A 10,908-nucleotide genomic window follows, 5' to 3' on the forward strand; every position below is an offset into this window, starting at 1 on the left:
CGCCGAGAGGCTCCAGCCCAGACAGAGCCTGGAGGTGACTCTCTCTCTCTCTCGCGCGGGGTTTGTGTGCTGGACGAATTCACCCCCCAACCTGGAATTTAGCCATACCCTCCCCACAGAGACCGAAGAAAGGCCCTAGTGTCCACCATTCTGCACCTCCGGCACCGGAACCGTCACCCCGTTAACCGTGACGGGATCGACGGGATGCTCGAGCGACTTTGCGCGCGCCTGGGCCATGGTCGGCGCGGGGCCTTCCAGCAGGGGCGTCTTGTCGGTGTCGTAAAAGTCCTTGTCGAGGGCGTCGAGAGTCATGTACGGCGCGAGGTCTGCGTCCGGGTCTCGCTCGGTCATGGTGAATCCGCGGCCGAGGAATTCCCACATGTTGAGCTGGAAATATCGACAATCGTATCAGCGAACGAGCGAGCGAGCGAGCGAGGGAGAGGTGCAAGGTGTGAACGGAGACGATATACGGGGAAAAAGGAGATGGGTGGCCACTACTGACCTTGTTCATGTAAGTAATATCATAGTCCTCCCATCGTGGGTGGCGGACCACGTCCTGGAAATGGAGCGCAGAACCTGAAAAGGGTCAGTTTCTCAAAATTTCTCGAGAGTCATTGAAAATTGAGACCGAGGGGGGGGGGATGCTTTCCCATATAGTGTACATACCTGGCCAGACGGCGGTGATGCGTCCGTCGCGTCGCGTGTACCACGAGTTACAGTCGTCTTCCCACACGGTCCCGTGCAGCATCGTCTGCGTGTGCTCGGCGAACTGGTCGACGACGTCCTGGCGCGGGCTGATGGATCGGAGGTTCTCGGCCTGGATCTTCTTCACCATGGCGATGGCGAGGTCGGTCACGGCGGTGAGGGAGGCGGTGACGGAGCCGGCCAGGACGGGGAAGGACGGGCCAAAGAGCACTGGGGACCTCATCAGCACTCCTTCATACACATATGAACAAGTATTGCGATTTATGTCTGCAACGGTGTCTTCAAGAACGAGTCCGGACTTACTCAGGTAATTTGGAATATCTGCCAATTCGTTCCACCGCAGTTAGTATAGACTTTTGGGAAATTTTCAGCTGGCTGGTAACAGCTATGCCAACGACGTACCTGGAATGGCGACACCGAGATACGAGTCCGGGTTCGGCGTGAACTTTTGCTGCAGCGTCACCCCGTTGCGACCGACGATCTTGAAGCGTGGCACGTAGGTCGTGTCGAAGCCCGTGGCGAAGACGATCGTGTCGAGTCCCGTCACGACCGATCCGTCGGCGCCGACGATCCCGTCCTCGGTGATCTTGGTCACGGCAGTGAAATGCACGTCGACATTGTCTTTGTTGAGGGCCTCCATGAAATTGACGCCCTGCAATCACACAAACACACACACACACCGAGACGTCAGGATCCGTCAAAGAAAACCAACGGGCAAGGGGACACGGAGGGAAGAGGGTCATGGTATGGGATAGGATATATATAAAACGCACCGGTGTCGTCCTCCTACAGCCAACAGCAAAACCGGGTTTGAGGTTGTCAAACAGCCCGTCCTTGCGGAGGTGGTCTTGCATCTTCTTCAGGGCTCGCTCGCGCAGCGTCACCTGCTGCGGTGCGTTCTTGAACATGGCGCCCCAGATCTGGTTGACCTGTAGGTAGGTAGGGAGGGGAGATTGTCAGCACATTTTCCTGATGTGGGAGAAGGTCGTGTGTGTTGGACGAACCGCGACTTCGTAGCTGCGAGCCTGCTTGAGCAACTTGTTCATGTCCGTGGCAAACTCGAGCTGCTCTTCCTTGCTGACTGTGAGATATTAGTAGGTAATCATGAGATGTTTCACGGGAGCTTACATTCAGGCGGATGCTGCGAGTAGTAGATACATCAGGATCACTTGTCACCTCTCAATCTTGGTTCCGTGGATGGACTCACCGGGTTGTCGGGCTGTGCGGACGCGAGCCATGTGCGGGATTTGGCGTAGAGATGGAGTTTCTTGACGTGCGGTTGAAGACTGTCATGGTTAACCAGAGGATGAAAATCCCTGGGCAGTGAAGAGACCATACCCTGGTGTCGTCTGGACACTTGAGGAGCCCGCACCGATGACGGCGACTGTCTGGCCTTTCCATGCATCCTCATTATAATCATCCGGCCACTGCGCCGTGTGGACCTTTCTGCCCTTGAAAGTCTCCATCCCCTCGATATTGGGGACGACGGGATTATTCAACAGACCCGATGCTTGCAGCAGGACGTCCTGGCGACATTTCCGTCAACGCGATTGAAGAAGGAATGGGATAACAGAAACCAAACGTACACATTGATCTTCGATGATCTTTGTCGAGCCGTCGATAAACGACTTTTCGATCTTGACATTCCATTTCCCAGCCTCGTGATCCCACACGGCCTCGACGACGCGGGTGTTGAAGTGCATGTATTTGCGGAGGTCAAAGGCCCGGCAGATCCGATCGAGGTATTTCCAGATATGTTCACTCTTGGCATACAGTTCGGGCCACCAGGGCTGTGTGAGAAAAGGGGGATTTGGGTTAGTTACCTTGGTCATTCGGACACTGTAAATCGACTGTGTGGGAAACTCACATTCAGAGCAAAATTAAAGGTGTAAGAATGGCTGGGAACTGTGTTACGGCATTGTCAGCCGCGAGACTCCCATACATACAACAGTGATCCACGGGACAAGTGCGAATGAATGGGGTTAGATAGATAGATAGGTAGGTAGGTAGATGTACCATCGCAAGCACAGTTCGGATATCGATTCTCCAGCCACGTCCCCCCGATGTCGCCATTCTTTTCGTAAATGACCAGTTCCACATTCTGGAGCTCTTTCTGAAACTTGTACGCGATCAGGATGCCCGCAAAGCCGGCGCCGATGGTGATGACTTTGACCCTGCGATTCTCGGGTGCCCGGTAGGTAATGTCTGGGACATGGTAACCCTGGGCGTTTGTATGGAGCGGGACGCCTTCATACTCTTTGCGCATCTTGTCAATAGATCTACCGTCACGGCCAGACACGAAGAATTGGTACAAGAAGGGGAAGAAAGAAAACCTGTCAATGTCTCTATTAACGAGTGAGTGTCTGTTGAACCACGGCTCTTAGTTATAAGCACCCTCTAGATCGGTATATGCTGGTCGTCAATCCCTATGTGTTGTTGTATTTCCTACTCATATGCATTCATCACCTGACGGATGAGGTTCCGGTCGGAATTCGAACGCCATCAACACCCAAATCTGGATTTTGTTCGACGATCAAGATCGGAATTGCACCATCCAGTCACAATCCGCTTAGATCCATCGTATTGGGCCGAGGTGGGTTGACGGATCCCAGGGCTGCTTGGACGTAGCCTCGACACTGGGCAATGTACTTGTGCCTCGAACGGGGTCTCGCCTGGTTCGGTTCTATCTCAACTTACTCCAAGATTCTAAAGTCATGAAACAGATGCACGAATACATATCATATAGGCCTTGACTATTTTCCTGCACAGACTAGATCTACGTCTGCTCAGCGTCTTCTGGGGAGTCAATGGAGAATGCCTCCGATGATCTGGTAGCTGAGCATTCAGGATGGAGATATACTACATGGTAAATTCATGGCAAAACAAAAGATTGCATTCGAAAACTCCCCCGGGATGTTTGGGAGCGTCAAGAATACTTCGGCCGGCTAGAAACATGATCAACGGACGAGAGACAACAGCCTTGCACGACAATTCTTTTGAGACGCTCAATGGTCCCTATCGAAGCCTTTCGTACCCGTTTTTGGAGACTGTCCCTATCCAGCATTGATGTGGGTACGACCAGGTGCCTGCGGAACGAAGACGTCTAGATACGATTCGTTCCCCATTTTCGAAGAATCAATGGCCCGGAATTACGCATACGACACCTCCACACCTACGTAGTGACAATCATGTCGAAGCTGGCGATGGGAACTAATAATAATAATAATAATAATCCTCTGGCGACAGCGCTATGCTCCCTCAGACCACGAGCACCACGGCCGCACCGCACTCCTTTCCAAAGCGCAGCCCAGATCGACCCATCCACCCAGACCATCACCTGATATCCTACAGAGCAAGTCCTGTTTTGGTCTGTCCTGTCTGACCAAACAACCTCTGTTTCTCTCTCTCTCTCTCTCTCTCTCTCTCTCTCTCTCTCTCTCTCTCTCTCTCTCTCTCTCTCTCTCTCTCTCTCTGTCTGTGTGTGTGTGTATGTGCAGCATGGCCAGTAAAATCACCCCGTACAAGATCCACGTCGACCAACAGCGACTCCAGCGACTCAAAGACCTTCTCCAGCTGAGCGATCTCCCCGACGAGGTCGACGACGTCCCTCCATGGCAGCGAGGGACGCCCCTGTCCGAAATGCAGCGCCTGGTGACGTACTGGCGGGACATCTTCGATTGGCGGGCCGTCGAGGCGCGACTGAACCTCTTGCCGCAGCAGATGGTCACCGTCGCCGTGGACGGGTTTGGAGAGCTCGACGTGCACTGCGTCCACCAGCGGAGCGAGCACTCAGACGCGATCCCACTGCTCTTCCTCCACGGCTGGCCGGGCAGTTTTGTCGAGGTGACCAAGATCCTCCCGCTACTTACACGAAGAGCGGCTGGGGAGCCTGTGTTCCATGTCGTTGCCCCGAGTCTCGTCAACTTTGGATTCTCGTCAGGAGTGACAAAGGTAACATTTTACAACCCCCCCTGGGTTGCACAGTGCCCCCCATTTTGGTAGGCTACAGGATCACCGGGGGTAAGCGGAGAGACTGGCTGACTGGCTGGCTGACTTGTCGCCATCATCAAAGTCCGGTTTCAACAGTGGCAAGCATGCAGAGGCGGTGCATAAACTGATGCTCACGCTCGGATACAACGAATATTGTAAGATTCCCTCTCTCTCTCTCTCTCTCTCTCTCTCTCTTCCCCCCAGCCCTGGAGAACCTGGACCTGCCCCTTGGGACACGAGACAGGGACTGATATGAGAACCCGGAAAAGTCGTACAAGGCGGCGACGTGGGATACTTTGTCGCCCGGTTCCTCGCCCACCAGTACCCGGAGTCCTGCAAAGCGCACCACGTCAACATGGCCGTAGCCAACGAGCCTGATACTGCGACGCAGGCCGATCTCACGGCGAAAGTGAAGAGCACTCCCCTAACGGACTTTGAGCAGCGGGGACTCGCGCGGTCCGCGACATTCCTCCAGGAGGGTATGGCCTACGCGATCCTCCACGCCACACGGCCCCAAACGATCGGCTACGCGCTCAAGTCCAGCCCCGTGGCGCTGCTCGCGTGGATCTACGAGAAGCTGCACGCGTGGAGCGACGACTACGCCTGGACCGACGACGAGGTCCTCACGTGGGTGAGCATCTACTATTTCTCCACGGCGGGCCCGCACGCCTCGGTGCGCTGGTACTGCGACAGCGTGGGCAGTACGGCCGCGTCGGACAACGACACGGCCAAGCGATACGTCGACGTCAAGCTGGGCATATCGCGGTTTCCCATGGAGATCGCGACGACGCCGACGCTGTGGGCGCGCACGATGGGACCGGTGGTCCTCGACAGGCAGCACGACAGGGGAGGGCATTTCGCCGCCTGGGAGTGTCCTGAGGCGTTGGTGGGTGATGTTCGGGACATGTTTCGACGCAGAGATGCTGGTGATAGGAATGGTGGAAAGAGTGGACGGCAGTGGTGGGAGGAATTGAAGAATGCGTTGCCGCTGTGATTTTCACCTCCAAACAGTGTAGAGAGATCGCCTATCCCAGTCGTCTCAAAGCCCGATCCAATAGTTGACCGAGCTGCATAGCTGGTGAGCATTGCATATCAAGATAACCAGCAACCAGCAACCACCGCACTTTGGTCGCTCACCACGTTCACCACAGCCCTCACTTCAACCCATACTTCCGCAATCCAATATAAACTGCAGCCGTTCACTCAAAGTCCCAATATCTATCCTCGTTCCGCACATAGGGGGCCAACCTCGCCCTGTCGTGCGTATACTGCTCCTCGGTCCACCCGTTGCCCAAGAACGCCCAGCGATTCTTGCGGTGGTATCGGAACTGGTAGTCCTCCCAACGCACAGTCTTGATGGTTTTGAAGTAGTGGAAGCCCTGGTATTGCTGTTAGATCTTTGGCTTTCACGCCTTTGGGGACATGGACATGGTCATGATCATGTTGTCCAGTGTGGGTGGAGGAAGGGAGAGATTTACCGAACCGCCCCAGATCCATACCTTGCCTGTACAAGGAAGGACAAGTAGTCATTTCAAGTCAGCGATAGAACAAGGCGGCATACCATGGGTGAGCTTAGAAGACGGTTAGAGGGTCGAGACGAACCATCCTTGACTCCATTCTTGTACCAGCTGTAGACGGGGTCAGTCCATAGGTTCCATCACATTGACCCGCAAGGGCTCTTACCTGCTGCAGTCATCACTCCACACCGAGTTGCGATGGAACTCGTCTGAAACTTGGTCAGAGCACTCTTCCCTCTAAAGGCCGGTACCAAAAAGGCCCTTACCTATGTGCTCGTACAACTCGTCGATAGGCTCCGGTCGGACTTCTAGAGCCTTGATACCCTCTTGCTGCATTCTTTTCATGCATTGGACAATATACTCCACTTGCATATCATGCTGAACGGAGATTCTTTAGCGAGGGTCATTTTTAACACTGAGTCCCAGCACTTACAGAGACTAATACACTTCCCACAGCCCAGTTACCTGTATGATAGGTCAGTCAACGGTAGCTACACATTGAATGCCCTCACATACCGCGAACGCCGTTGACGACAAAGTAGTTGGGAAACTTCGGCACGGTCAGAGCAAGGTAGACCTTGGGCTCTGGGTCGAATTCGTCGGACATTGTCACTCCATTGACTCCCCGGATAGGACTGCGTGTGCGTATTGAATCAGCGACGGTACATCCGTGGCACGCGACACCCAGGGAAACTCACAAGCGGGGCGCAAACGCGATGTTGAATCCAGTTGCACAAACCACAATGTCAACATTGTAAACCTCACCAGCATCGTCGATGATGCCTTCCGGAACCACAGACTTGATACCTCGATGGACGGGGAGCACGTCTAGCGTCACTCAGCTCTATGGCTGGGGAGAAAGGGGGAGGAGTATACTGACTCGGCATGGTCAATGCTTCGAGATATCCCGGCCCTGGAGTCACCCGTCGACCTGAAGAGGCATCCCTGTCAACCACATTTCCTCGTATGAATCAGGAGGACTGAAAGATGGATACGTACAGCCAGGAGACCAACTGGGAATGACAGCCTTTTTCAACTCTTCATGACCTGGCCCAATGCGGTCGTTCATATTGTCGATCAGCAACCGCCTGAGGTTCTCAAGGGACTGAGTCCCTTTCAGGAACAGGTCATAGCTGTCGTTCGCCCGGACCTCGATGTCCTTTCGATATTGGAGCAAGAAATCGGGGTCTTCTCGAAACCGCTTCTTCTCTTCCTCGGAATAGACGTATTGCTCCTTCCTGTCCTCGGCCTTTTTGCCTTGGCCACTGGTGATGCTGGAATCGAGCATGTCGGATGCGATTGACGGGTAGATCCTACGGGTGTGCTGTGTTAGACGCCGCTCATGTCTGGAGTTGGTATATCTGGCCTACCATGTCGGGGAGCGCATAAAGGTCACAACTTGTGCGGCCCCTGGTCCCGATTGTCATTGTCAGATGGCCATGTTATTCCGCCGGGTGGGTTTCCCCCTTACCTTTTTGCAGTTCAGGCAGAATCTGGATAGCAGAAGATCCCGTCCCAATGATCGCGACCTTTTTATCCCTGTAGTCGACAGCTGAGAGATGTTAGGATCTTCTTATCGTTCCTCCGGGGGACCAGAGGGATCTTACAGGGATCCCATGCCGCACTGTGCATCAGTTTACCCTTGAAGCTGTGAAGACCTGGGATATTCGGCCCTGGCGAAATCTTGAGGTCAGTACTACAACATCCTCCAGAATGCAAGGATGGAGATCGGGATCGCACATTTCCAATCATTCAAAAACCCGGCGCCGTTGATGAACACATGGCACCAGTCTTTGATCTTCTCGCCGCCCGTTTCGACCTCGACCTCATCTGCTCCACGGGTCAGCAGTCATATCTTTCCCGGTTACAGGACATCCGGACAAATTCCCCTCTCTTCATCCCAGTTTGCGCCGATGATGCGTGAGTTCAGCTTGATGAAGGGCTGAAGGCGGTACTTGTTGACAAAGTTTTCCAGATACGCGAGAATTTCGGGTCCAGAGGCATAGAACTCGGACCACTCTGGATTTGGCTCGAACGGGAAGACATATGCATGTGCAGGTCTGTGTAGATACAGTCAGACGGATTGACGATCATCAGGCTCATAGCTAGGATTGGCATACAAATCGCAAGCACACCCGGGATATCGATTCTCGTACCTGGTCGAGTCGCGATCAGTATTTGCAGCCAAAGAATCCAGAGAGAGCAACAGACTTACCAAGTCCCACCGACTCTGGGATTTCTTTCGCGTCCTTTGGGTCAGTACAGACCCAACAGTTGACTCCCGGAATCTAGGCTTCACGAAACTCACTTGTCATAGCAGACCAGCTCATAGTTCTTCAGCTCCTTTTGCATCCTGTACGCCACCAGGATACCTGCGGCACCTGCGCCGACACAAATGACTCGGAGCTGTGAGGGCTGGGAGTGATATTGCGGCAGGATCTTGTATCGCCCATTCTCAGGGAGTGTCGAATGTCCCGTGGGGATGGCGGAACCTGAAGGCATGGTCGGGGCAATTGAGGATTCTTCGCAGAAATGAATCCGAATTGCAGTATGTCCCAAAGGACTATATAACGTCCTCCTTCTTCCATCTTGTCTGGCCGTTAGGACACTTAAGTTCGCAAGAACCAGTGTCATTCATTCGCTGCACTAGTTGGCTGGAATCCCAACTGGTCGGAAATGAGTGACGACTGACAGGTATCGAGTTGCGCGGAATTAGGACGAGCCACTCGGAATCGAGAAGGTGGTCAGACGAGGTAAGGCTGGCAGAGAACATAATACACACATTCGAGATTCTGCATGTTTTGTGTTGGAGAAAGCATACTTCCAGGTTCAGAGATGGACAGGAATCGCACGTGGTGGGATGTCTGAAACGAGAAAACGGAAGCGCGATGGACATTGTCGCTGATCAGCGGGTTTTCTCTGTCATATTCCAACATCATCACTGGCTACTGGAATATGTGTAGAGGTATGTCAAGTAACTGTCGATCACCTCTCTGCTCTCTCTATTTCAGTCCTTCTCTCCCTTTAAGAACCGAAAAAACGTATCATCCACCTCCCGCCGAAGCGTAGAATCGCACAGCAACCCCCCTACACCGAACCCATGCAGTCCCCCCTTTCCAGTGTAGACCGTAGTAGGCACCCCAGCGTCCGTGCTCTTCTGGATCCAAGTCTTTGCCTCGTCTTGCATCACCTCCAGGTCGCCATACACCACCAGCTGTGCCGGTAAATTCTTGAAATCTGTCGCCAGGACAGGCGAAATGCGCGGATCGGAGGGCGAATGGTCCTTGCCAATGAATGCCGGCACGAGGTGGGCTTTCATGTACGCCGGAATCACCAAGACGTCGCGGTCGAGGCACTCGTGGTTTTCGATCGTGGACAGCGTCAAATCAAGCCAGGCGGAGAAGAGCACAGCTTTGCCTGGGGAGGGGAGTTTCTCGTCGTCTCGAATCGCTAGAACTGTTGTCGCCACGAGATTTCCTGTCCGGTTTAGCCTGCGGGTTTCGCGAGGAATGGAACCGAAAGGGAGGGAGGAAATACCTCCAGCAGAGTCTCCTGCAAAACAGATCTTCTCCGGTGTGACATGCTCGGTGTGGATCAGGTGGCGATATACTGCTAGCACCGTTTCCAGCTGCGATGGATAGGGATGTTCGGGAGCAAGTGCTAGGAAGATGGATAAGTCGGGGGTGTGGTCTTATCCATGTCTTCGGAAGGGGGGCAGTCTTACGGTACTGAACAGCAACTATGGCGAGTTTCATGCCTTGCTTTCTCGCCAGTCCGAGCCAGCGCTCGTACATTGTCCTGTACTGCAGAGGGTGGCCTATACAATACCCACCGCCGTGGAGGTAGACGATGACCACGTCTGCGTCTCGAAAGGGTCCCGGCTCGCCGACATCGAATGCTGTGAATTCAGGTGTTGAGATCTTCCTGGCCTTCTCGACCGCCGCCTTGGGAGCATTGAGAACGATGTCGGGATCCCATGCAGACAGCGTCGCGCAGACAATGTTGCCGATGGCGGTACGAAGTGAGGGCTGGGGCAACGGTGAGAGGCATGTCGCAAGCCTCCGTAAAGTATGGCCCGAGACCTTCCAGGAGATGGCAACAAATGCACTCAATGTATTGACGGGCCTCTGACGAGCTTGTTGCCAATTGATCTGTGCCATGGTGACTGCGATCAGCCTGTCACTTGACCAGTCCAGCTGTTCTCCGCAGTTACTTTCTTCTCAGTCGCCACTATCAACGACGAGTTCCTCGTATTGGGGAATATCTGGGCGTTGGTCGATGTTGTTAATGCCACCCTTGGTCCTTACTTGGAGGTCATTCACTCCCTCACGTTATGGACGGGTTCAATCATCAACCATATCACGACGTCGCAGGCGTTGACGGGGCGGGATTTCGTCCATGAGCTGCCAACGGAAATACTCAGACTTTGCTCAACTGGTCCCCCTCACATACACCTCGACTACTCGGAAACCCTGGCTGGCCTCTCCTGTCCTAAGAACTCCATCCCAGGTCTCCCCTCCTTCGGCCATAGAGTGGAAAGTTTGGCCCCGTCGATTGGGACGACCTTCGTCCGCGCCCACCACCACCCGAGATGCTTATTCCGAGTGGCGCCAAGATTTCCAGCCTGAACGGGATATGGAAGTGATAGATGGTATTTACGTGTTAAAGAGGTCCATTTGAGCTGTTTGAGCTGTTT

General features: G+C 54.0%; 4 protein-coding genes across 4 annotated transcripts; 1 reads left to right on the top strand and 3 right to left on the bottom strand.

The window, feature by feature from the left end:
- Window positions 1-135: 135 nt before the first annotated feature.
- Window positions 136-2,971, bottom strand: Z517_09619 (uncharacterized protein; the record flags this gene model as incomplete). The annotated part of the gene is made up of 11 exons (XM_013425527.1): window positions 136-387; window positions 503-576; window positions 667-923; window positions 1,101-1,357; window positions 1,479-1,634; window positions 1,710-1,786; window positions 1,909-1,991; window positions 2,044-2,231; window positions 2,292-2,495; window positions 2,573-2,610; window positions 2,722-2,971. The coding sequence occupies 11 exons, from the start codon at window positions 2,969-2,971 to the stop codon at window positions 136-138; spliced, it is 1,836 nt and encodes a 611-aa protein (XP_013280981.1).
- A 1,232-nt stretch (window positions 2,972-4,203) lies between these two features.
- On the top strand, window positions 4,204-5,689 carry Z517_09620 (uncharacterized protein; the record flags this gene model as incomplete). The annotated part of the gene is made up of 3 exons (XM_013425528.1): window positions 4,204-4,656; window positions 4,778-4,850; window positions 4,965-5,689. The coding sequence occupies 3 exons, from the start codon at window positions 4,204-4,206 to the stop codon at window positions 5,687-5,689; spliced, it is 1,251 nt and encodes a 416-aa protein (XP_013280982.1).
- A 205-nt stretch (window positions 5,690-5,894) lies between these two features.
- On the bottom strand, window positions 5,895-8,714 carry Z517_09621 (uncharacterized protein; the record flags this gene model as incomplete). The annotated part of the gene is made up of 18 exons (XM_013425529.1): window positions 5,895-6,074; window positions 6,174-6,199; window positions 6,298-6,323; window positions 6,379-6,427; window positions 6,479-6,590; window positions 6,646-6,677; window positions 6,729-6,847; window positions 6,911-7,040; window positions 7,093-7,143; window positions 7,212-7,525; window positions 7,583-7,622; window positions 7,684-7,764; window positions 7,820-7,885; window positions 7,953-8,042; window positions 8,094-8,272; window positions 8,333-8,368; window positions 8,428-8,451; window positions 8,521-8,714. The coding sequence occupies 18 exons, from the start codon at window positions 8,712-8,714 to the stop codon at window positions 5,895-5,897; spliced, it is 1,749 nt and encodes a 582-aa protein (XP_013280983.1).
- A 505-nt stretch (window positions 8,715-9,219) lies between these two features.
- On the bottom strand, window positions 9,220-10,372 carry Z517_09622 (uncharacterized protein; the record flags this gene model as incomplete). Its single annotated transcript, XM_013425530.1, has 3 exons — window positions 9,220-9,689; window positions 9,750-9,872; window positions 9,937-10,372. The coding sequence occupies 3 exons, from the start codon at window positions 10,370-10,372 to the stop codon at window positions 9,220-9,222; spliced, it is 1,029 nt and encodes a 342-aa protein (XP_013280984.1).
- Window positions 10,373-10,908: the final 536 nt, after the last annotated feature.

Source organism: Fonsecaea pedrosoi (assembly GCF_000835455.1).
Source record: "Fonsecaea pedrosoi CBS 271.37 unplaced genomic scaffold supercont1.6, whole genome shotgun sequence".
Classification (NCBI taxonomy): Eukaryota; Fungi; Ascomycota; class Eurotiomycetes; order Chaetothyriales; family Herpotrichiellaceae; genus Fonsecaea; species Fonsecaea pedrosoi.